Raw genomic sequence first — 27118 nt, 5'->3', positions numbered from 1 at the left:
AATATTTTCCTTTTTTCTTATAGGCCCTGCCTGTGATCTCAGAAAAGGAAAAGGCGGGTAAGTACATTTCTAGTATTTGCTGATTAACATATCCACAGGCTCTTTTCTGATTGGCTTTTGGTGATAGACTCTTACCCATGTTGCATAGGGTTCAGTCGACCCTCACGTTACGTGTTGCATAGCTCTGAGCTGTGTTCTTGGACAATCTATAAAAATAGAGAACTTCTTTATGTTTTTTTTCTGAAGTTGGTGATACTTAAGCATTAGTATTTTGCAGGTCACAGTAAACGCTGCTGATGGACCTATAGACGTATGGTGGTTACTTAATGCATTTTGAATTTCCAATTTGTCTGAGTTGGTTGCCAATGTTGGCGGTCTGTGCTTTTTGATGAGAAAAAAACTGAGGTTGGGAATCCTGCTTGTATTTCTAGTTAGTAACGTTATAGGCATATATGAACATGCTTTAAATTAGCAGTTTGTTCCCAGCAACACTTTCACCTGTGTGATATTGTGAATATGGGCCAGATTACTGTGGACATATAAGGACACTTTACCAGACATTATCAGCTTTCTAATAAGAGAAATGAGCAATTGAGAAGAACAGCAGCAGGAAATCAAAGAGGTTGTCATCAGGTCCTCCCTGCATTAAAATAATATATGAGTGGTTAACTCGCCTCTCGCGCTCCCCTGCAGCCAGCTCTGGTCTTTGTTTACAGCCTGCTGTGACATCCCATACAATTGCTGTAGCAGCCAATGACAGCACTCAGCCATGGTTTTTTCCGATTTTTTTATTTATTTATTTATTTATTTTATGATAGGTTTATCACAGAGAATCGTGGCATGCTGTGATTTTATTCCAAACTCCATATAAAATTCATACCATAGCTTTGCTAGCAGGTCTGTCATATGGATTTAATGGGAAGTCAGGATCACACTGGAGTTAAATACTATCATATGGATTTTATGTTAAGTTTAAAGAGGATTTTAAGGGGATGCAAGAGCTGGATATATTCTGTTTATTCTAGTATCATCAGTGATCCCACTGTTATCCCTGCACCAGACTACCCTATACCATATTGAGCTTAGGAAAAACCAATTATCTCAGATTTTGGAGATGGCTAATGATATGTGCTGATGAAATGCAATATATGAAAGCCTGTGGATTTATTATAAATAGATTAATTTTGTTTGGATTGAGTATTTTTGCCCTAGATGAACTCAATGTAATGGAATAAGTTTCTATGGGATTTTGGTATAATTTACTACTAGCTGCATAAACCTTTTGTTTTTGTTAGATTGATTTTGGAATGAGGTCTTTACTGGTGATATTTACTGGGCTTGTATATTGTAATGAACATGCAGATTAAATTTAAATTTCCTAGTTAATAGAGCATATGCATAAAATTAAAGTGTACCTCCAATTATAAACAGTTTTCCGTAAATGAATAGTACAGGTAAATATAAGAGACTTTGTAAAATATCATATAAGGGGAAAGTGTCTCTCTCTCTCTCCACTTTTCTCTCCAACTCACCTTTTACTGATAATTCACTCTTAGGCCACTCTCACACATGCGTGATTTTGAATGGCGTTTTTGAACGCATGTCACAGCGTATCATTGTGATGGGTGATGAGGTGCGTTAAAAAACGCAAAAATAGTACAGACAGCGCTCAAAGGTTGCGGCATTAGAAACCCTGCATTCCAACACTGGCCTGCGATGCCCCACTGAAATCAATGGTGGTGGTGTACCATGGTTAGTGCGGTGCTCGGGATGTCATGGTAAAAAGCGATGAGCGTAAGAGCATCCTTAATTCACTGATAAAAGCCAAGCAGCAGAGAGGATACAGCTTTTCAGCTCTGCTAAAAGGTCAGATTACATGCTGTCTATAGAATTCTGTAGAGTGGAGAAAGAAAGCAGAAAGAATCTGCAGAGTGAGAGAGATGTAGAAGGAAACAGAGCTGCTGTTGAAAACACCAGTAAGTCTTCTACCTTACCCCACTGCTGGATTCACCGCTACACTGCTCAGTACCGCTTTATAATGTCCTCCATGCTGCTGCTGCTCCTTAAGGTATGCTACAGAAAGATAAAGGACGCAGGATATCCTCTTCTCTATGTGTTGTGTATGATATACATCACAGCAGCTAGTCTCCTGATTCTGTGCTTTCCTCCTCTCTACATAGACTTCTATAGCCAACCTTAATCTCATCTCTTAGTGAAGCTGATGAATAGAGATGAGCGAGTATACTCGCTAAGGCACATTACTCGAGCGAGTAGTGCCTTAGCTGAGTATCTCCCCGCTCGTCTCTAAAGATTCGGGGGCCGGGTGACAGGTGAATTGCGGCTGGGAGCGGGGGGGGAGAGAGTGAGAGAGAGATCTCCCCTCCGTTCTTCCCCGCTCTCCCCCACCGCTCCCCGCCCCCCGCCGGCCCCTGAATCTTTAGAGACGAGCGGGGAGATACTCGGCTAAGGCACTACTCGCTCGAGTAAGGTGACTTAGCGAGTATACTCGCTCATCTCTACTGATAAACCATAACCTCTCTGGAAATGGATAGGAGAAAACCTGATGAGATGAGAAAATGGGAATTTTCTTTAAAAAGATATTTTAACATATCAGAAAGTTTCTTAAATTCTCTTGCACTAGTGATTAATGTAAAGATGTTTATATAATCAAAGGCGTACTTTCACAGGTTTTAATCAAAAAGTTTTTTTAATAACTTTTCCCTTAAAAAAAAACCCCACTAAAGGTCTTCTTGTAATACCTTGGAAATGCAATAAACCACAGGAAAAGAAAGCTGTTGCTACAGGTGTGCTCATTTTTAGTCAAGAAAAGACAAGTGATGGAAGAAAGGGCAAAGGGTCATTTTCTGTAAGGCTTTTTTTTTCCATAAGAAGAGAACACTGCTCGGAATAGATGAAAAGGAAGGTGACCGCACAAGCAGGTGAAAGTGAAAAGGTTATTAAGATTATCCCTAGACATGTGAGATTAAGTAAGAATGTGAGAAGAGAAATATCTCCAGCTGCAGAAATTCATGGAAGAGGAGAGATGCCAGACTTGGGCTTGTTATAGTGTAAAATCCTGTAGAGGGATAGAACGAAGATATGAATGATGAGCTCAGAGATAAGTGGTGCACATGTGAAGACTCTGATTATGCAGCCATGCATATGAGCTGAGAGTTATGTGGACGTAAGCCAACACTGGCAGGCTTACCGGCTCGATAAAGCAGTCAGCTTTTTCATAACTGTAATTTATTGATACGATAAAGAACTCTACTTTATATATGTCTGGACACAATAAAATAGACATATCATTTTGACAGTGGTATGTACATTTATTGTATGGAAAATGAAGAAATTTACAGTTTCAAACTATAAACATCAGTCCAAGACCAAGGTTTATAAAGGCTGCCAGAGAAAAATGTCTAACGGAATGGGCTTTTCTTTAGTCTCCCCTTGAAATAAGTGTCACCACTGGTGAGAAACAGCCTCTTATTCCTCATCCGGCCCCCCTGAAATAACGTGCACATTGGGCAGATATGAACCTGCATGTCAATGGGGAAATTTAATGATTACCATCAGTTGGCCAATGGTTCTTCTTCTGTCTATAGCCAGGCTAAAGGAAGTCTGTCATCTACATTTAGTATATGAAACTAATCCTTACATATGATGTGCCAACGACAAATGAAAGTAATGGTACCTTTTTATTATCCCTGTGCTGTCAATTAAAAAATGCAATGATTAGCTATTCCTGAGAGATATGCGAATCACTATTGAACCGTCTGATGGGTGGAAGTCATGCAGACTCTCTCCCCCTCCATACACGCAAGTACATCCCTCAAGCTGGAGATACCATGCGCCTGCACCATACTTCCGTCTTTGTTGCATGCGTGTGACATTATTGAGGCTTTGGAGAGAAAAACAGATGTCATTGTGCATTCACTGAGGCTGGAAATTTGGTGCTGATGCAGATGCAAGCGATCTGCAGCTTGAGCTTGAGATGCCAATCATCATCGTAAGAGGAATGTATGGAGTATGGAGGGGAAGAAAGCCTAGACAACTTTAGCAGTCAAACTGCTCATCAAATGGTTTGACAGTGATTTGCATACTGTGCGGGAAGTGCAGAAAGTTGAATTTTTTGCACTTGGAACCATGGAGGAAAATAAAAATAGTAGTTACTTTCCTCTTTTATTGGCACATCAAATGTTAAGATTTGTTTCAAATACTAAATGCATGTTAGAGACATGGGCTTCCTTTGAAGGGGTTCTATAGGATTAGAAAGACATGGCTGCTTTCCAAAAAGCACGATGCTCCACCCAACCACGGGTTCTGCCGGTTATTGCAGCTCCAATCTACTGAAGTGAATGTTGCTGAGTTGCAATACTAGACATAACCTGTGGACAGGGGTGGTGCTATTTTTGGAAGTAAGAAGCCATGTTTTTCTAAGCCTGTACAATCCATTCAATAATTCTAGGGGTTTTAGTCCATATTTAACTATTGAGGATCAAAAGCCTACCAATATAATTTTACACCAAGTACCTTTTTGAAGTCAAACAATACTTTAGTTCTAGGCATAAATCCATGAAAAGTCAATAGAGATATAATCCGTGGTCAGATTTAAACCCACAACTCCAGCACTGCAAGGCAACAGAATAAAGGACTGCGCCACCATGCTTAAGAAGAAGGAGAAGATTAAACACCATGAGAACCTACAACCTACAAGCAGATGTTGCCCATAGCCAGATGTGAACCTAGAACACCAGTGTAACAAGTTGTGGTGGCTCAGTCATTAGTACTGCTGCCTTGCAGTGCTGGAATTGCAGGGTCAAATGTAACCAAGGATAATGTCTGTGTTGGCTTTTTGGGTTTGTGTTTATTCTTGCTCTTCTATTTATCTGGCAATAAAAGCACAAGTGTAGTGGATCAGTCATTAACACTGCTGCTTTGCAGGGCTGGAGCTTTAGGTTGAAATCTGCCCAATGGTGATGGCTGTGCAGAGTTTTTTAAAGTTGATGTTGCCCTTGATGAAATTTGAACCCTGGGACACCACCACGGCAAGGCAACAGTGCTAACTGCTGAGCCATATTGGAGAGGTGGCACCACCACGCAGAAAACTGCAAATGAAAAAGGGATTGTCTTTAATCCTCTTAGTTACCAGTCTATTTTGTACCTTAATGACCAGGCTAGTTTTTTAGTTTTTTTATTGCTGTTTTTAAAGTGCCATGACCTTTTATATTTTTTTGTTTACATAGCTATACTAGGGCTTGTTTTTTTGCAAGACAGGTTGTATTTTTTAACGGCACCACTTTGGTCTGCATATAATGTTTTGTAAAAAATAAAATTCCACCTTTTTGGGAGAGATTTTATTTTATTTCACTGTCCAGTGAAAAAAATATAATGACATGGAATGGAATAAGGAATGGAAGTTTCCCCGCTTGCAGCTGTTACAGTAAATGCTCAGTATACTTACGGCGCTAGGTCACTAAACGTTAATTTGTTTCTGCTTCCATAGAATCATAGAATAGTAGAGTTGGAAGGGACCTCCAGGGTCATCAGGTCCAACCCCCTGCTCAGTGCAGAATTCACTAAATCATCCCAGACAGATATTTGTCCAGCCTTTGTTTGAACGCTTCCATTGAAGGAGAATTCACCACCTCCCATGGTGACCTGTTCAACTCATTGATCACCCTCACTGTCAGAATGTTTTTTCTAATATCTAATTTCTGTCTCCTCCCTTTCAGTTTCATCCCATTGCTTCTAGTCTTTCCTTGTGTAAATGAGAATAGGGCTGATCCCTCTGCACTGTGACAGCCCTTCAGATATTTGCAGACAGCTATTAAGTCTCCTCTCAGCCTTCTTTTACGCAAGCTAAACATTCCCAGATCCTTTAATCGTTCCTCATAGGACATGATTTGCAGACCACTCACCATCTTGGTAACTCTTCTCTAAACCTGCTCCAGTTTGTCTATGTCTTTTTTAAAGTGGGGTGCCCAGAACTGGACACAGTATTCCAGATGAGGTCTGACTAAGGAAGAGTAGAGGGGGATAATTACCTCATGTGATTTAGACTCTATGCTTCTCCTATTACATCCCAGAATTGTGTCTGCCTTTTTGGCTACTGCATCACATTGTTGACTCATGTTCAGTCTATGATCTATTAGTATACTCAAGTCTTTTTCCCATATGCTGTTGCTTAGCCCAATTCATCCCACTTTGTATGTGCTTTTTTCATTTTTCTTGCCCAGATGTAGGACTTTGCATTTCTCCTTGTCAAATACCATTCTGTTAGTCGCAGCCCACTGTTCAACCTTTTCTAGATCTTTTTGAATACTCTCTCTCTCTTTTCCCTAGTGTTAGCTATCCCTCCTAGCTTTGTGTCATCGGCAGATTTGATCAATTTCCCATCAATTCCCTCCTCCAGATCATTTATAAAAATGTTGAAAAATGGGCCTAGGACAGAGACTTGTGGTACCCCACTTGATACATTCTTCCACTTGGCTGTGCAGCCATTTATGACCACTCTTTGAGTACGATCACTCAGTCAGTTGTGAATCCACATAACAGTTGATTGTCAATCCCATATTTGGTCATTTTTTCAATAAGTATAGTATGAGATACTTTGTCAAAAGCTTTACTAAAGTCAAGATAAACTATATCCACTGCATTTCCCTGATCAACCCAGTCAGTGATTCTGTCATAGAAGGAAATTAGATTCGTCTGGCATGACTTGTTTGTTACAAACCCATGCTGACTCTGGTTAATTACTCCATTTTCATCCAAGTACTTGCATACATCCATCTCTATTGCGTTTCAGAAACTGGAAAGAAAAGTGCAGCAGTCTACGCTTTTGAGCGAGTGTAAAAATATGGAATGGAGGTGGAAAACATAGAAATGGATTGAAACTGAAGACCTTCCGCTTTAATACATTTCTATGGGCTTAAAAGTGAAAGCATTCCGTTTTTTTAAACCAATTGAAATCAATGAGGAAAAAAAGTAATCCGTTTCACTTCCGTACCTGTGCTTTAAAAATAGAACAGAGAAATGGAAAACCAAAACTGAGATAAAAGCAAGTGTGAACAAGCCCTAAATCGAGATAATAATCAATTGTATTTTCAGATATTCTACTCGTAAAGAAAAAAATCTCAATCATTGTACTTAAGCTTAATGATGAATTCTGCAAGTGTCTCATGGTATCCATCTCAGATGATAATTGGATCATCTATGTATCTCGGATACATTCATCGTGCATTACACTAAATGAGCAACTCTCTAAAATCCCCATGAACAAATTAGGCAAACCATGTGCCCCTTGCAGTGCCCCTAGTTTGCAAATACATTTTCAATTCCCATTTTCAATGATTATGCGACAAAATAAGTGGAATACTATCCAGTATATTTTTTGACAGTAAGGTATCTGCACACAATGTCATGGCATTACTAATTGGAAGATAATGTTTGGACATACATTTGATATTGCACCATAGTGATATTAACATTTTGTTATGCTTGTTTTGTTCAGGAGAATAAACCACAATTTTCATCTTTTATACCTATTGAATTATCCTGTAAAATATGCTTTTTGGAATATTTAGACGTTAATTAAAATGTCTTTATCCTGTAATTGTTAATTAGTTGTTTTTGCTTCATTCTGAAACCTTGCTAATGTAGAGTGGGAGCAGCTAGGGTCATGGTTGATACAATCCTTAACCCACACCTGGCTGCACTACAGTAATGTAAGGGGGACTTGATGTTATATGCTCATCTGTGCTCTTAGGGTAGATATTAGAGTGTAGCGCAGTGTAGGTCTTCCCGTGGGAAAGAGCTCCAGGAGTATGGAAGGGGTTAACAGCAAAACTTTTATTGAAGCTTCAGGCAAACAAGGTGACTGTCCATACAGGTCATTCCCATGCATCCAGGCTCAGAGTTGATGACTGGAGACACCACCAGTCCTACACAAAAATTCCTGTATTGCTTGCCCAGATTTCTCACTGGGGCCCTGGGAAGAATGCTACAGCATTGTATCTGGCACCTAACACCTTCCTCATACTCAGGGATGAGGCTGCATATATCTGTCCCTTAACCAGCTATATGCTCTTCTTGCTACATCTACTGTGCTTGCCTCACCTCACGATTCTGTAACTAAGCAAGCATATTTATAAACCTTTGGGTCCTCCCAGCAGCATAGATTGGCTGAGAGGCTATGCCAATACACTAAGTAATACTGCAGATCAAAGGCTACTCTATCCCTTGGATTTCCAATCACCAACTCCACTATAAGCTGGCTGCAGATGAACGGGTTGGATTCCACATGGCGCAAAATCCACAACCTATGTGCAATGTTAATTGCGGAAGGGCCGTGGGTTGGACGTCTTCCATTGACTTCAATGGAAGTTGTCCACTTGGAATCCGCCTAAAATAGAACATGCTGCAATTTTTCCTCCGCTCATAAAAAAATGCAATCGTTTTCTGTGAGTGTGCAGGAACAATCACTTTTGCATAGCATGCTATGGAAGGTATTTGCTGCGGAGCCCGGGGGCGGAAGCCCACCCCTGATTCCGAAATGCAAATCCAATCGTGCAGCCAGCCTTAAGCATCTATTAAGCCTATTTAACAGGAAAAACAATATAGAATTATCACAGTATAAAACAGTTCTAGAACACTACTTTCCCAATGACAAGTCTGGGTCACTACACTAACCACTTCAGAAATTAAATAGAAGCAGCAATCATCAGTGTTGCATTGTATTCTACACCAGCTTTATGACCCTTGCCCTTCCAGACTCTTTCATTAGCCATTTATGCCTCCGTCAGATGCTGAAACTGATGCATTTCACTCCTTCTAGTCCCACGTTACAATCTGGCCTCCTGACCTTGTTCGGTTAAAGCTCCTTAGCATTCCATCTTATTTTGTAATCACTCCTTTAAAACTCCTATTCCACCTTCTCCTTAATTGCTGGGACGTTCCCTTAGCTCCAGACATACAAATAAGATGTTAAAATTTCTCCCTTCAGCTAACCTCAAGTCTACTCTATGAGCTTTTTCATTCCAGCTTTCATGAATAATTATTTGCTCCATGTTCCCCACTCTTAAGCATACAGTCCTTGTTGCTGAGTCTGTTCCTCAAACTCCAACAATTATGTAATTTGACTAAAAGTAAAGATCCTTTCTTTTCCCTTAAATAGCTACTGACAGTGTTTTTGTGGACTTACAAGAGTTTCTTCTTTCCTAGCTTGGCTACTTCTAGTTCCCCCAAAACATAAGCTTTCTTATAGTGAGACGTGTGTGTGTAAAGATTACCAAACACTGTCTAGGGAGGTATTAAAGACACCAACAACCAACCATAGACAACTTGAAGCAGTGCCAGAATTATCTGGCAAACACTAATATTTTCTGCCTTCTTAGGCCTTAGTCAGACGGGCGTTTTTTCGCGCGATTTGCGGATCGCATGACGGATGCGCATCCGCAAATCGCGTGACCGGTGCGCGCAAGTCGCCCGCAAATCGCCCGAAAATCTGCTCCTAGCCGCGTTTCATTAGAAACGAGCCGGAGCTGTCCAGCGCATTGCATTCAATGGAGACGGCAATAGAGCCGCCTCCATTTAAAGCAATGCGCTGCGGGCGAGCCCGGGATGAATTGTCGGGAAGGGCTTAAATATATAACCCCTTCCCTGCAATTCATCCTAAAATGTGTTAAAATAAAAAAAAATTGTATACTGACCTTCTCCCGGCAGCCGGAGCTCCGCGCGGCCGTCCTGCAGTGGGTGTGAAGGGGGTGTGAGTCAGACCTGCCCCCTGATTGGCTCAGCGCTGAGCCAATCAGAGGCATGCCTCACTCACACCCATTCATGAATTCATGAATGGATGTGAGTCAGACCTGCCCCTGATTGGCTCAGCGCTGAGAGGCAGCAGTCACTCACCCATTCATGAATTCATGAATGGGTGTGTGAGTGAAACCGGCCTCTGATTGGTCAGGGCTGTGACCAATCAGAGGCAGATCATTCAGCAGGCGGGGATTTTAAAGCCCTGCCGGCTGAATAGTGCCGAGAAGCAGTTCAGGAGAACTGACAGCGGCCGCGGCTGGACTCCAGCTGCAGCGGAAAGGTGAGTATACAATTTTTTTTTATTTTAACACATTTTAGGATGAATTGCAGGGAAGGGCTTATATATTTAACCCCTTCCCGACAATTCACCCCGCGCACGCCGGCAGCCCATTGCTTTCAATGGAGCGGCTGTATTGCCGCTCCATTGAATTCAATGGGCAAACATCGTTCTTCTCTGCCACAGCTGTGAATGATTTGTCTTCTATATGTTCTCAATGGGGTCGGCGCTGCTGCCGCCGGCCCCATTGAGCGCATATACAGAAGAGAACAGGAATCGCAGATAGGTGCGATCTGCGATTTTTTGTTCTATAATTTATCGGACGAGTGCATAAAAAGCGCTCATGTGTCCGATACCATTGCAAAGCAATGGTTTTATAAAATCGCCGGACGCATGCGCATGCGCAAATCGCGGCTAAAAACGCCCGTCTGACTAAGGCCTTAGACACTTACATGCTCAAAAATTCTGTGAGACAGCTTCATGTGTTATCACTTGAAATCCAGGTTCTCAAGATTGTATAGAATCTTTTACACTATGTGTTTGGTGATCATGTAATGGACCATTGCAGATAGAAGGGAATATCTCGTGGTTTTAGTATCTATTGGAGCTTAATATGACAAATAACCTTACTTTTTGATATTTAGGGCAGCATGTTGTATATTCGAGAGGATCCGTCACCAAACAGACCTCTTTATATTAGAACACACAATTCAAAAAGTAGGAGAGTGTTCCAGAACTAGCTTGATGCTCGTTCGAGTATTAGGGTGCTCGAGATGCTCGTTACTCGAGACGAGCACCACGCGGTGCTCGTCTCGATTAAACGAGCACTGACCATTGAATTCAATAGAGCCGGCAATACAGCCGGCTCCATTGAAAGCAATGGGCTGCCGGCTAGCGCGGGATAAATTTTTGGGAAGGGCTTAAAAATATAAGCCCTTACCTGAAAATCATCCTAAAATGTGTAAAAAGTAAAAAAAATATATACTCTCCTTGTCCCGGCAGAACGATGTTAGCCCATTGAATTCAATGGAGCCGGCAATACAGCCGTCTCCATTGAAAGCAATGGGCTGCCGGCGATTGCACAATGAATTTTCGGGAAGGGCTTAAATATATAAGCCCTTCCCTGCAATTCATCCAGAAATGTGTAAAAATAAAAAAATATATATATATACTCACCTGGTCCCGGCAGACGGAGTTCAGCTGCGACCGGCGGCAGTCCTCCTGAACTGCTCTGAACAGCTGTGAGTAGTATTCAGCAGCCGGGGATTTAAAATCCCCGCCTGCTGAATGAGCTCCCTCTGATTGGTCACAGCCTGACCAATCAGAGGCAGATCTCACTCACACCCATTCATGAATTCATGAATGGGTGAGTGAATGCTGCCTCTCATTGGCTCAGCGCAGCTCTCAGCTGAATGACAGCAGTTCAGCACCACAGTGCAGGGGACAGCAGGAGAAGACGCGGCTGTGCCCCGGCAGCTGAAGGGAGGTGAGTATCTATTTTTTTGTTTTTTAAATCACTTTTAATTAATTTCCAGGGAATGGCTTATATGTAAAGCCCTTCCCTGGAAAAGAATTCAGGTGTGCCAGCGGACCATTGTCTTCAATTGAGAATGCCTGCATTTTTATTCTTTTCTACACGAAAATCTTTCTTTTTCTGGTAAGGGCTTATATTTTTAAGCCCTTCCCGAAAATTCATCCCGCGCTCGCTGGCAGCCCAGTGCTTTCAATGGAGCCGGCTGTATTGTCGGCTCCATTGAATTCAATGGGCTAACATCGTTCTTCTCTGCCACAGCTGTTACAGCTGTGGCAGAGGAGAACGATCGTTATGCTGACAGTGGGGGGGGGGGTCTCACTCTTGCCACTATTGTGGCTTAATAGTGAGACCTCGGAGCCCGAAATGCAGCCCTGCATGTTGCTCCTCGCCTGCCCTATCCATTTCTGTGTTTTTTACATGACTTTGGTGATTTGCTAAGATTTTCACAAATGAAAACCTTAGCGGAGCATCAGTCATATACAAAAATGCTTGAGTCGCCCATTGACTTCAATGGGGTTCGTTACTCGAAACGAATTCTCGAGCATCACTGAAAGTTCGACTCGAGTAACGAGCACTCAAGCATTTTGGTGCTCGCTCATCTCTAAAAATAAACTAACCTAGTATGGTGGCACTACCAGACCACCCTACTACAAGGCCACATATACCTTCAACGATTACAGTATTCATGAGTAGATGGTGCAAGGGCTCTCCAGCCAGGATATCTATTCGGAGTGCACCAATCCCACAAAACTGGTCACCAAAAGGACAAGAAACTCGAAATATTAAACATAAGAGAGAAAACAGGAAAGGGCACTCAGGGAGATGTACCTCCGATGGACAGATAGTGTAAATCACACAAAATGTTAAAAAAGGTGACTTACTTCATTAGGGAGGTCTGGTAGGAACAGGAGTTTTTCAACAACCTCCCATGTCATAAGCAGATGGTTCATGAACGGTTCATGGGTGGAATAATCCAAGAGCTTTATTGTCAACAGGAACATAGGAGTAAACTGAAACACATTTGGGGGGTAAAACTCATAATAAATACCACTCCCTTTCTCAAACAGATGCAAAGAAATGAGATGGGGTGGAGGTGTGGCACTTCATACCCACGTTCAGAACTTAAGCACATCTGGGCCAGACGTAATGTGGACTGAATGCTTATGTAAACATGATATTTAAGTTTTTCATTTTAATAAATTTGCACAAATTTTTATAAAGCTTAATTTTCTTATAGGGTTTAGTGTGTAGATTGTTAAGAATAAAACAATATTTATCCAAAAAGGTAAAAAAAACAGGTGTCTAAATGCATTCTAGAAGCACTGTACACCCTAAATAAGATGACAAAAATCTAAATTGAGAAAAAGTATACCACACTCCTTGTTAGAGTTTATTGGGTGCCACCCAAAATGAAACACTGTACAGTCTCACTAATATAATAAATGTTTATACCAAATTAGGGTCAGGAAGTATAAATGTATTTAGACTTAAAGGTCCATTAAAATAATTACTTAAAAAATATTTTAATGGTGAGTAATGGTTATATGGTTAAATGAAACCTATGTTTCCAGGCTGATTTGTATCAAATGAAAAACTAAATGTATAGAACAGATGGCTTTACATGTAGAGGTGAATAATTACTAGTACACTTTTCATTTGTGAATACATAAATTTGGAATTCTGAATTTTCTCGTTTCATATATTTACTTTTAGCAGCAAAATATTTTTCCCATGTGTGACATTTTCTCTGGTTTTTAGAAAACAGGGAATTATTATAGGATTACTCACATAGCTGGCTTTATTGAAAGCTAGTGTATGTTACGTTAGCTTAACACATTCAAAGTTCAGGTTTGTGAGCAGCCATAATATCATTGCAATAAAAGAAAGAGCACAAGGAAAAAAAACAAAAACTGAGACCTCACTGTATTCTGTGTGTGTAAGGGACAGCAGGCAGCAGGTTTAGGGCTTTCCCATGTCAGCCTGATGAACATAGGGTGCAGGAGTTGCCATTATTGAACAAAAAAATGGTAATTTGTGACCTGGTAATCTGGAATATCTCAGTCTGTCAATAGAGTTCAAGAGACTATGAACGCTTGCTAATCAGAGTCCTGGCCCAGTTAACTGGAAACAATAAATGATACTGAGTTTACCAAACAGTCTTTAGTCTGAGAGCTCTACTCGAGCAACGAACCCCATTGACTACAATGGGAGACTCGAGCATTTTTGTATGTGGGACGCCGGGTGCCGAGCTTTTTTTTTTTCCTAGCTCTCTCTCTCTCAAAAATTTGCCAATGACGCACACTGCGTCACGGCGGGGAGGAGCCAAAAACTGGGGCGGGGTTGAACACGGCTTGATGCTACCATGTTTTTTTCTTATGTGTTACTACTTTCAAAAAATTAAAACCTTTTTGCTAAAAAGAAAAATGCTTTTTAGTTGGGCCATAATTGTGTCATTATTCTGTTTAGCAGCTATGTGAAGGCTCATTTTTTGTAGCGTGCGCTATAGTTTTTATTGCTTCTATTTCTTGCATACATATGATTCTTATGATCACTTTTTATTCTATTTGTATTGGAAAATTGGGTCACCAACAAAAACATAATTCTGGCATTACGTATTTTTGTTTTTTGACAGTGTTCACCGTGTGAGACACATAATGTGATACTTTGATAATTTGGGGGTTTTTCATATGTGGAGACTGTTATGTTTTTTCATTGTTTTGATTATATTGTGGCAAAAATAAAGAGTTTTAAACCTTTAATTTAATTTCAATTTTATATTTTTTTTGGTCCCCTTATGGTACCTGAACCTACAATCATTTTATCACTTTTACAATATACTGCAATACTTCATCAGTATTACACTATATTATATTATTCATGTTCACATATTAAGCCCTGCCGTAGGCTGAGCCTAATATGTTTGATTACATGGCAGCCCTGTGAACCTTCATTAGGCCCACGGCTGCTCTGGCAATCATCATCATCCCACAAGTTCATCATAAGGGAACTGATGTTGAGTCATAGAGGGGTAAACTTTCCCCCATGGTAGACAGTGTACATGTAAAGTGTGAAACAGCCATGATCAGTGCTTGCTCAGATTGCCACTGTTTGTGGCAGGTGTCAGCTATCATAAAAAGCTGGCACTTGCTGTGTATACAGCAGGCTCAACTCCCGAGCCCACTTCATCCCATACATGTATGTTACAGAGGGGGAGTGGGTTAAATTATTTTAAAAGGATATTGCATCGCAATGAAATGTGATACACATTACTTCCAGTATTATGTTATTACTAGAGATGAGCGAACGTACTCGTCCAAGCTTGATACTCGTTCGAGTATTAGCGTGTTCGAGATGCTCGTTACTCATAACGAGTACCACGCGGTGTTCGGGTTACTTTCACTTTCATCTCTGAGACGTTAGCGCGCTTTTCTGGCCAATTGAAAGACAGGGAAGGCATTACAACTCCCCCCTGTGACGTTCAAGCCCTATACCACCCCCCTGCAGTGAGTGGCTGGCGAGATCAGGTGTCACCCGAGTATAAAAATCGGCCCCTCCCGCGGCTCGCCACAGATGCGTTCTGACATAGCTGAGGGAAAGTGCTGCTGCTGGTGCTGCTGCTATAGGGAGAGTGTTAGGAGTTATTGTAGGCTTCAAGAACCCCAACGGTCCTTCTTAGGGCCACATCTAACCGTGTGCAGAACTGTGGAGGCTGCTTTTTGCAGTGTTGCACTTTTTTTTTTGGTATATCGGCCGTGCAGAGCATTGCGCCCTGCAGTAATACTCCAGGGACAGAAGTGCTTAGGCAGGGAGAGCGTTAGGAGTATTTTAGGCTTCAAGAACCCCAACGGTCCTTCTTAGGGCCACATCCAACCGTGTGCAGTACTGTGGAGGCTGCTTTTTGCAGTGTTGCACATTTTTTTTTTTTGGTATATTGGCCGTGCAGAGCATTGCGCCCTGCAGTAATACTCCAGGGACAGAAGTGTGGAGGCAGGGACAGAAGACACATTATTGATTGAATATAGGCAGTGGGCCTTTTCTAAAAAAAATTGGGCAAAAAATCTATTTGGCCTGCCTGTCACTGTGCTCAGTGTTCTGGGTCTGTGTGTGCTGGGTGTAGTAGTTCTACACAATCATACGCAGCCAGCTAAGTGTTACAGCAGGCTTGCGCCAAATTATTTCCTGGCTCTGTCTGGGCTCTGAAATCACCGCTGTGTTGCAGTTAATAGTGCAACACTCTGCAGTTCTGTGACATAGTCCAGGGACAGAAGTGTGGAGGCAGGGACAGAAGACACATTATTGATTGAATATAGGCAGTGGGCCTTTTCTAAAAAAAATTGGGCAAAAAATCTATTTGGCCTGCCTGTCACTGTGCTCAGTGTTCTGGGTCTGTGTGTGCTGGGTGTAGTAGTTCTACAAAATCATACGCAGCCAGCTAAGTGTTAGAGCAGGCTCGTGCCAAATTATTTCCTGTCTCTCTCTGGGCTCTGAAATCACCGCTGTGTTGCAGTTAACAGTGCAACACTCTGCAGTTCTGTGACATAGTCCAGGGACAGAAGTGTGGAGGCAGGGACAGAAGACACATTATTGATTGAATATAGGCAGTGGGCCTTTTCTAAAAAAAATTGGGCAAAAAATCTATTTGGCCTGCCTGTCACTGTGCTCAGTGTTCTGGGTCTGTGTGTGCTGGGTGTAGTAGTTCTACAAAATCATACGCAGCCAGCTAAGTGTTACAGCAGGCTTGCGCCAAATTATTTCCTGGCTCTGTCTGGGCTCTGAAATCACCGCTGTGTTGCAGTTAATAGTGCAACACTCTGCAGTTCTGTGACATAGTCCAGGGACAGAAGTGTGGAGGCAGGGACAGAAGACACATTATTGATTGAATATAGGCAGTGGGCCTTTTCTAAAAAAAATTGGGCAAAAAATCTATTTGGCCTGCCTGTCACTGTGCTCAGTGTTCTGGGTCTGTGTGTGCTGGGTGTAGTAGTTCTACAAAATCATACGCAGCCAGCTAAGTGTTAGAGCAGGCTCGTGCCAAATTATTTCCTGTCTCTCTCTGGGCTCTGAAATCACCGCTGTGTTGCAGTTAACAGTGCAACACTCTGCAGTTCTGTGACATAGTCCAGGGACAGAAGTGTGGAGGCAGGGACAGAAGACACATTATTGATTGAATATAGGCAGTGGGCCTTTTCTAAAAAAAATTGGGCAAAAAATCTATTTGGCCTGCCTGTCACTGTGCTCAGTGTTCTGGGTCTGTGTGTGCTGGGTGTAGTAGTTCTACAAAATCATACGCAGCCAGCTAAGTGTTACAGCAGGCTTGCGCCAAATTATTTCCTGGCGTTCCGTAAGCGAAGTCAGCCTCCAACCACAGGCCAATAAGCGGCATATTTAATTACAGCGTTCTGTTTCTGCATTACTGGTAATACAGCATGCTGAGGGGTAGGGGTAGGCCTAGAGGACGTGGACGCGGCCGAGGACGCGGAGGCCCAAGTCAGGATGTGGGCACAGGCCGAGCCACTGCAGTGGCCAGGGGTAGAGGCAGGGCCAGACCGAATAATCCACCAACCGTTTCCCAAAGTGCCCCCTCGCGCCATGCCACCCTGCAGAGGTCAAGGTGCTCTACACTGTGGCAGTTTTTCACAGAGACGCCTGACGACCGACAAACAGTGGTGTGCAACCTTTGTCGCGCCAAGATCAGCTGGGGAGGCACCACCACCAGCATGCGCAGGCATATGATGGCCAAGCACCCCACAAGGTGGGACGAAGGCCGTTCACCACCTCTGGTTTGCACCACTGCCTCTCCCCCTGTGCCCCAACCTGCCACTGACATCCAACCCCCCTCTCAGGGCACAGGCACTACCGTCTCCTGGCCTGCACCCACACCCTCACCTCCGCTGTCCTCGGCCCCATCCAGCAATGTCTCTCAGCGCAGCGTCCAGACGTCGCTAGCGCCACTGTTTGAGCGCGAGCGCAAGTACGCCGCCACGCACCCGCACGCTAAAGCGTTAAACGTGCACATTGCCAAATTGATCAGCCTGGAGATGCTGCCGTATAGGCTTGTGGAAACGGAGGCTTTCAAAAGCATGATGGCGGCTGCGGCCCCGCGCTACTCGGTTCCCAGTCGCCACTACTTTTCCCGATGTGCCGTCCCAGGCCTGCACGACCACGTCTCCCGCAACATTGTAGGCGCCCTCACCAACGCGGTTACTGCCAAGGTCCACTTAACAACCGACACGTGGACAAGCACAGGCGGGCAGGGCCACTATATCTCCCTGACGGCACATTGGGTGAATTTAGTGGAGGCTGGGACAGAGTCAGAGCCTGGGACCGCTCACGTCCTACCCACCCCCCGAATTGCGTGCCCCAGGTCGGTGGTGGTATCTGCGGCAGTGTATGCTTCCTCCACTAAACAACCCTCCTCCTACGCAACCTCTGTCTCGCAATCAAGATGTGTCAGCAGCAGCATGTCGCCAGCAGTCGGTGTCACGTGGCGTGGCAGCACAGCGGTGGGCAAGCGTCAGCAGGCCGTGCTGAAACTACTCAGCTTAGGAGAGAAGAGTCAGACGGCCCATGAACTGCTGCAGGGTCTGACAGAGCAGACCGACCGCTGGCTTGCGCCGCTGAGCCTTCAACCGGGCATGGTCGGGTGTGACAACGGCCGTAACCTGGTGGTGGCTCTGCAGCTCGGCAGCCTCACGCACGTGCCATGCCTGGCCCATGTCTTTAATTTGGTGGTTCAGCGCTTTCTGAAAAGCTACCCACACTTGTCATACCTGCTCGGAAAGGTGCGCCAGCTCTGCGCACATTTCCGCAAGTCCCACACGCACGCTGCCACCCTGCGGACACTGCAACATCGGTTTCATCTGCCACTGCACCGATTGCTGTGCGACGTGCCCACACAGTGGAACTCTACGCTCCACATGTTGGCCAGGCTCTATGAGCAGCGTAGAGCTATTGTGGAATACCAACTCCAACATGGGCAGCGTAGTGGGAGTCAGCCTCCTCAATTATTTACAGAAGAGTGGGCCTGGTTGGCAGACATCTGCCAGGTCCTTGGAAACTTTGAGGAGTCTACCCAGATGGTGAGCGGGGATGCTGCAATCATTAGCGTCACCATTCCTCTGCTATGCCTCTTGAGAAGTTCCCTGAAAAGCATAAAGGCAGACGCTTTGCACTCGGAAACGGAGGCGGGGGAAGACAGTATGTCGCTGGATAGTCAGAGCAACCTCATGTCTATATCTCAGCGCGTTGAGGAGGGGGAGGAGCATGAGGAGGAGGGGGAAGAGACAGCTTGGCCCACTGCTGAGGGGACAGATGCTGCTTGCCTGTCATCCTTTCAGCGTGTATGGCCAGAGGAGGAGGAGGAGGAGGAGGAGGAGGGGGAGGAGCATGAGGAGGAGGGGGAAGAGACAGCTTGGTCCACTGCTGAGGGTACAGATGCAGCTTGCCTGTCATCCTTTCAGCGTGTATGGCCAGAGGAGGAGGAGGAGGATCCTGAAAGTGATCTTCCGAGTGAGGACAGCCATGTGTTGCGTACAGGTACCCTGGCACACATGGCTGACTTCATGTTAGGATGCCTTTCTCGTGACCCTCGCGTTACACGCATTCTGTCCACTACGGATTACTGGGTGTGCACACTGCTCGACCCACGGTATAAGGAGAGCCTTTCCACTCTCATTCCCGAAGAGGAAAGGGGTTCGAGAATGATGCTATACCACAGGGCGCTGGTGGACAAACTGATGGTAAACTTCCCATCCGACAGCGCTAGTGGCCGAAGGCGCATTTCCACGGCCCAGGTAGCAGGGGAGGCGCAGAGATCAGGCAGCATGTACAGCGCAGGCAGGGGAACACTCTCTAAGGCCTTTGACAGCTTTATGGCTCCCCAGCAAGACTGTGTCACCGGTCCCCAGTCAAGGCTGAGTTGGCGGGAGCACTGTAAAAGGATGGTGAGGGAGTACGTAGCCGATCGCACGACCATCCTCGGTGACGCCTCTGCCCCCTACAACTACTGGGTGTCGAAGCTGGACACGTGGCCTGAACTCGCGCTGTATGCCCTGGAGGTGCTTGCTTGTCCTGCGGCTAGCGTCTTGTCAGAGAGTGTGTTTAGTGTGGCTGGGGGAATCATCACGGATAAGCATACCCACCTGTCAACCGACAGTGCCGACAGGCTTACACTGATCAAGATGAACAAAGCCTGGATTTCCCCAGACTTCTGTTCTCCACCAGCGGACAGCAGCGATACCTAAACAATACGTTGGCTGCACCCGTGGATGGAAGCATCGTTCTCTATCACCATCCAAAACGTGTATAATATTCCTCCTCCGCCTGCTCCTCCTCCTGAAACCTCACATAATCACGCCGAACGGGCAATTTTTCTTAGGCCCACAAGGCTCAGTCATATAATTTTTCAAAACAATTTTTATACGTTTCAATGCTCATTAAAGCGTTGAAACTTTCACCTCAACCAATTTTTATTTTTACTGGGCTGCCTCCAGGCCTAGTTACCAATTTAGCCACATTAACCAAAGCGATTAATGGGTTTCACCTGCCCTCTTGGTTGGGCATGGGCAATTTTTCTCAGGTACATTAGTACTGTTGGTACACCAATTTTTGGGGGCCCTCGCCTACAGTGTAATCAAATTAATTTTTTGCCCACCTGCATTACAGCTCACGTTACATCAGCTGTGTTGGGCACTGCAATGGGATATATTTATCTACCGCCGGTGGCTTCCTGGCACCCACCCATGCTGTCGGTCCACACGGAGTTGTAGCTACATGTGTCCACTTCTAAAGAACCCCAGTCTGACTGGGGCATGCAGTGTGGGCCGAAGCCCACCTGCATTAAACATGACATTACCTCAGCTGTGATGGGCAATGCAATGGGATATATTTATCTACCGCCGGTGGCTTCCTGGCACCCACCCATGCTGTCGGTCCACACGGAGTTGTAACTACATGTGTCCACTTCTAAAGAACCCCAGTCTGACTGGGGCATGCAGTGTGGGCCGAAGCCCACCTGCATTAAACCTGACGTTACCTCAGCTGTGATGGGCAATGCAATGGGATATATTTATGTACCGCCGGTGGGTTCCAGGGAGCCACCCATGCTGTGGGTCCACAGGGAGTTGTAACTGCATGTGTCCACTTCTAAAGAACCCCAGTCTGACTGGGGCATGCAGTGTGGGCCGAAGCCCACCTGCATTAAACATGAATTTATTACCTCAGCTGTGATGGGCAATGCAATGGGATATATTTATGTACCGCCGGTGGCTTCCTGGCACCCACCCATGCTGTCGGTCCACACGGAGTTGTAACTACATGTGTCCACTTCTAAAGAACCCCAGTCTGACTGGGGCATGCAGTGTGGGCCGAAGCCCACCTGCATTAAACATGACATTACCTCAGCTGTGATGGGCAATGCAATGGGATATATTTATGTACCGCCGGTGGGTTCCAGGGAGCCACCCATGCTGTGGGTCCACAGGGAGTTGTAACTGCATGTGTCCACTTCTAAAGAACCCCAGTCTGACTGGGGCATGCAGTGTGGGCCGAAGCCCACCTGCATTAAACATGACATTATTACCTCAGCTGTGATGGGCAATGCAATGGGATATATTTATGTACCGCCGGTGGCTTCCTGGCACCCACCCATGCTGTCGGTCCACAGGGACTTCACAATAGGGAGTTGTACCTGCCTGTGTCTATGAATTAAAAACCCTGGTCCGGTTGGGGCATGCAGTGTGGGCCGAAGCCCACCTGCATTTAATCTGACGTTAGCTCTGCTGTCGAGGGCACTGCAATGGGATACATTTATGTACAGCCGGTGGGTTCCAGGGAGCCACCCATGCTGTGGGTGCACACGGAATTCCCATTGCGGAGTTGTACCTGCCTGTGACTATTTATAAAAAACCGCGGTCTGACTGGGGCATGCAGACACCTAGACAGAATGAATAGTGTGTGGCACATAGGTTCCCCATTGCTATGCCCACGTGTGCAGCTCCAGATGGAGGTGGCACAGGATTGGATTTCTCATTGCTTATGTACAGCATTGTGGACTATCGCCCCGCCCCTTTTAAAGAGGGTCGCTGCCTAGCCGTGCCAACCCTCTGCAGTGTGTGCCTGCGGTTCCTCCTCATGGCAGACGCACTTATAAATAGACATGAGTGTGGCGTGGCATGAGGGCAGCATAAGGCTGCGCAGGAACAGTTTGGTGTGCGCTGTGGACACTGGGTAGTGCGGGGGGGGGGGGGGTTGGTCAGCATGTAACCCAGGAGAAGTGGCAGCGGAGTGTCATGCAGGCAGTGATTGTGCTTTGTTGGAGGTAGTGTGGTGCTTAGCAAAGTTATGCATTGCTAATGAGGGCTTTTCAGAAGTAAAAGTTGTTGGGAAGGGGGGGGGGGGCACTCTTGCCGCTATTGTGGCTTAATAGTGGGACCTGGGAACTTGAGATGCAGCCCAACATGTAGCCCCTCGCCTGCCCTATCCGTTGCTGTGTCGTTCCCATCACTTTCTTGAATTGCCCAGATTTTCACAAACGAAAACCTTAGCGAGCATCGGCGAAATACAAAAATGCTCGGGTCGCCCATTGACTTCAATGGGGTTCGTTACTTGAAACGAACCCTCGAGCATCGCGAAAAGTTCGTCTCGAGTAACGAGCACCCGAGCATTTTGGTGCTCGCTCATTTCTAGTTATTACTAATGCAGTTATATAGCTCTACAAGTTTTTGTTCACTTGAACTAAAGAATCATTTCATAAATGGTTGTATATGTATTTTTCTACCTGGATAATATCACCATAAGCCATATTTCTACCAAAAAGATAGAAATATTCTAATATGATGTCATTCTACAATGGCTGCTAATATCCTCTTACAGTGTCATACATTGCATTATACAATTGTCTCATTTTCCAATGAACCTATTTCAGTTAAATTATGAGAACAATATCTCAAAGTCGTCCAGCAGAGCAGCTGCTCCATGTCAGGATGTCACCAGCATTTCAGAGTATTCAGTCACTAATAATTCCCAGAACTATCTCTAATATAAACATGCTGTAATTGGCGCGCTTGGCAGGAGGAGCTTGTTTTCCCAGAGAGTTCAAGCTTCTTTGGGATAACTTTTTCCCACTGCATAAACATTTCTGTTGATTACAACTTTCCTTCTCTGTTTGTTTTGCCAAAGTCCCCCTCCCTTTTATTAAAACTAAAGGAAATCTATCCTATCTTTCATAAACTTGAAGAGTAATTTAAATGGTTAATACAAATTCTACTTCCAAAAGTACTTTTGCTCAAAAAATATAATAATAGTTTATTAAAATGTAGATTTTTTTTTTAGAATATAGGATAAGTATATTATAGTGTAAGGAGCAGAGACATTGTCGCTGCACTGAGTATAGAGTAGAAGTCATTCAAAGAAGCCAACTAGCCAACATGTTTCCAGTTAACATTCAGAATTTCAAAGCAAGCTGTATTTGGGGATTAAAAGAATTAACATTAAGTTTCAACTTTGGAGACACCTTTAAAAAGTCCTCCATCAATGATATAAAGTCTCCTGCAGGTTTTCCACTAGGCCCTCTTCCAAAGCTCATAGTAAAGTTTTGTTCATATCCCGTTTGTGATTTATATTCAGCATACATATGTATAGGAGAGCGCACGCATGGGACTCTGAAAAGAGTTGGATTTTTGGGGTGCGTGCTTACTTCAGTGGGTGACAGCGCTGCATCAGAGGAAGATGGCGAGAATAAAAAATACATCATCTGGCTCCCAGTTCTGTCCCCTAATACCACCATAGCTTAGTTTATAGTGCTGTGGGGATGTGACAGGTTCCTTTTAACTATGCTTTTTGATATAGCGGGTCCAAAAAAACCATGAGTCAATGGTAGATGTGCAATTGCATAGACATATGCTTGGGAAATATGTCTGTGCCCTGAACATGATATAAACAAAGGCTAAATAAGAAAATATTAGAGGAGTTGTCCCGTAAGGACTACTCATGTCCATAAGCCATATTGAGGCATTTGTACATCTCCGACTCAGGACCATTCTTTATGAGCCAGAGAGGAGTGCCACTGATAGCCCTGGCAGGGGAAATCAGGAGCAGGATACATGACCCCTTGGTAAAATCAGCTACACAAGCTTTCAAAATAAACAGGGGGTCTGCCTTCAAACAATGTCTTTAAAAGGACAGTATCACCAAAATGTATTTTTATTCATTAAAACCAGGTAGAGAAATATTTTTCTAACCAGTTTATATTTTCTGATTGTAGAATTTTTTGTTCTGTTGTCTGTATATGACTATGGGGGCAGCCATCTTTCCTAAGCTACATTTAATGGCATTTAATGATGCTGCAAACTTTACAGCAGCCTCGTGGGCCAGTCACACAGTGGACAAGAGGGAACCCATTGACTTGTATGGGAGACTGTTCTAGACATGTCCTGTGACCTGTGCAGAGGTCATTTAGCAGGATTGGGGAGTAGATGGTCACAGCTGATTACGTTTTGTGAATGGTGGCTCCTATGTTCTCTACATATAGGTGTTACCTCCTAATATAATCCTGCCTACAGATCAGTAATTAGCAGCCTACTATTAGGCACTGCGGTCAGCGTATAAAATGTAGTATTTCGGGATTTTTTTTCAATAAATTTTGACTGAAAAAAAAAATAAAAAATTACTCAAATTTCTCATTTGTCACATTCCCTTTAACTTGAACATTCAGCCAAGTAAAGAGGATGGCTGTTTAGGGTCTGAGTATTTTAGTGACATGAAGGTTCCACTAAGCATTCTCCAGAATAATAAGTGACACTATTGGTTACCCAATCCTCACAGTAGCATGGAGGCGGAAGCTCTGTTTCAGGAAAGGGGTGTCTGTCAACTTAAAATTTAGATCAATGTTTGTATCAGCAATATACAATAAACTTACAATGATCTAAAGGTCACTTTTAGTTCTGCCCCCCCATGAGACCGAAAGAGTGCAGAGTTTAATTATTGCATCAAAATGCCAATCATGTGATCTCCCCTTCAACTTACCCCGCCCCTTATACAAAAACTATCAGCGCCAATCTTGTATACAAACTGCCTACTCAATTCTACAGTGAGGCATACAGTACACCTGTAATTATCTTATACAATAGTATATCCCACATCCTTGCTCTATAGACTCATAGACAGCACATAGGCAGGTTCTGGGCCACACGTGTGGGAAATTTGAAATTCCATGCACACATGTGTTGTTATTGGGTCGCTAAAGACAAGGATTTCAATTAGAACTATAATTATGAATGTAATTCCCTAATAATCCAGCAGAATCTAGAGTTTCTTGGGCTATTTAAAAATGATAAATTCTATCCACAATGTCATAGCAGCCAAAGCAACCATCTATAAAAGCATTAAAGCAAAAGCGTCATTGGAAACATGTGTACAGGAAGTGTGTTGTGTGGGGACATATGTCTTAACCAGCCCGATATCAATAGACCGTTCATATAAAGAGCTTATACCTAATAATGTTTATGGCTACTTTTACAAACATAGTCCAGACATCTTAATAAATATCCTGTAAAGCAGGAAAAAAAATATTTAAACTTCATGTGTGAACTTGAGTCATGTCTGCACAACTGCTCAAAGTTACTATTCACTGCTTGCAATGACTCCATGTCTGACATGTACTATGCATCTGTTGGCAAAATCAAATAGGAGAAAAAGAATGTTGACTGTGCGTTCGGAGCTTATGATTTACTAGGTTGGAAAGTCAGTCCATAATCTAGAATTACCATAAATAGAAATATGTCTATAGATATTGGATTTTCAAGCTCGAAATTCTGAAAACCATACAAAAACCTTAATCATTTGTAGCCAACCTCAGTTGACTCCCATATCGTAAAATGTAGAATCCAGTCTTTTCTCTGTCTTCACAGTGCTCTGCTTTTACATTACCTCAAGTTATAACGGAACCAACCCAACATTTGAGGGATTCTCTGGCTCTTTGTTCTGGCTCATAGAGGAAGGTCACAAGTGAGGGATCTGACTGGTCTATAATTGGTTCTAATATTTTTCTTGCCCAGATGTAGGACTTTGCACATCTCCCGGTTAAGTACCTTTCCATCAGTCGCAGCCCAGTGTTCAAGCTTGTCTTTTTGATCCATATGTGACGTTCTTCAATCCAATGATTTACTTTAAAAAAAAAAAAACTACATATGTATGGGATCTCCCCCTAGAGCAGAAAATCAGAGCAACAATGTGAGCATTGAAATAGCTGCTGGCATCTATTGAGTTGAATTGAAATTTTTGAATGCCTCAGTTTTCATTCCATGGCACTGGAGAACATAGAGCACTTACAAAGTGGTTCCACCAGTGATAAAAGCTCTGCAGAGGTCTCCCAGCATCAATATCTCCTTGTTAGGGTTGTCCAAACCAAAATCAGACCGCCAAGCCTTAAAATGTTTTTCTACGAGCTTCTGTGACAGTATTGGCCCCATCCCAGTTCTGAAATCAAGACACAACAAAGCCACTTACGTAAAGATGACCTAATAGAATTCTTTCAATTCCATTTGTCATTTGAACTAAGTCTGAATGATGACAAGTCTAGATCCCCCACATAGAAAATTGTATCCGTTGTCACGACTAATCCATTATTTGTGTCAGTCTCCTAAATTGATTAAATGTAGGACACCAAGGCTTCCAAAATGTTTTGCCTGTGGTTTTCAAAACATAATAGTGAGATGCAGAGCTAACGACTGTACAGTAACACATAGTACTTCTCCTAATGTGGAAATTGGAAACAGTTCTAATGACTGCTCTCGCAAAATGAAATCCATTAGGCAAACCATTCCTGTGTATATTTAAAACTGCACAAACAAGATGTTTAGTGTTTGTATCAAACATTGAATGCCTTTGAAAAAATGTGTACCCAGATATATACTATCCAATCGCTACACAGCTCTTATTGACGTTCGTAAAACTGTGTACTTGTGCATGTGGGGGAGTGAAGAAGCTTGTCCCATCTCTGATTGTGTAGCTGGGTGGGTATTAATATGTAGACCTGTTGACAATGGTTTTATTTGTTAAGATGCATTAATAGTTATTTATTTATAGAGTTCGCGAGGTGCTTCATTTGGCTGTTGTATGAGTCACCTTTGATCCCAATGGAGGCTTCCCAGCTGTCCCAGATTCTGCAGGACAGCACTGAGTTGCTGTCTTGGGTGGAAGGAGGCATGTTCGGCACCCTCCTCCACCTCCTCAGTGCAGTTACCAAGGTACAGTGGATGAAGGCCCTGTGATGACATCACAGTCACATGCCCATCGCAGGTCCTTCATCTTCTAATTAATAGGCAGCTTGCAGTGGATACAAGAGAGGAGCTCTTTCGACCTCCAGCATCACATATAGCGGAGAGGGGAGTGAAGGAGAGTAAGTCTAGTGGAAGAGGGATGATTAGGGAGTAAAAAAGTGCTGGCTGGTGGGGGAGATCAACTTGCTACAACTACCAGCATGCCATTGGTCTGCA

General features: G+C 43.8%; 1 protein-coding gene across 1 annotated transcript in view; it reads left to right on the top strand.

Annotated features, from left to right (window-relative positions):
• Positions 1-27118, top strand: part of LOC136573524 (rho GTPase-activating protein 7-like) — a 214401-nt gene that overhangs the window by 146695 nt on the left and 40588 nt on the right. The window contains exons 5-6 of the mRNA XM_066574804.1: positions 24-57; positions 1890-2068. Of these exons, the coding sequence (XP_066430901.1) occupies positions 24-57; positions 1890-2068 (213 nt within the window). The remainder of the gene's footprint in view (positions 1-23; positions 58-1889; positions 2069-27118) is intronic.

The sequence above is a fragment of the Eleutherodactylus coqui genome, chromosome 7 (assembly GCF_035609145.1).
Source record: "Eleutherodactylus coqui strain aEleCoq1 chromosome 7, aEleCoq1.hap1, whole genome shotgun sequence".
In the NCBI taxonomy this organism is placed as follows: domain Eukaryota; kingdom Metazoa; phylum Chordata; class Amphibia; order Anura; family Eleutherodactylidae; genus Eleutherodactylus; species Eleutherodactylus coqui.
Note: the sequence above shows the minus strand (reverse complement) of the source record. Positions and strands in the feature narration are given on the sequence as shown.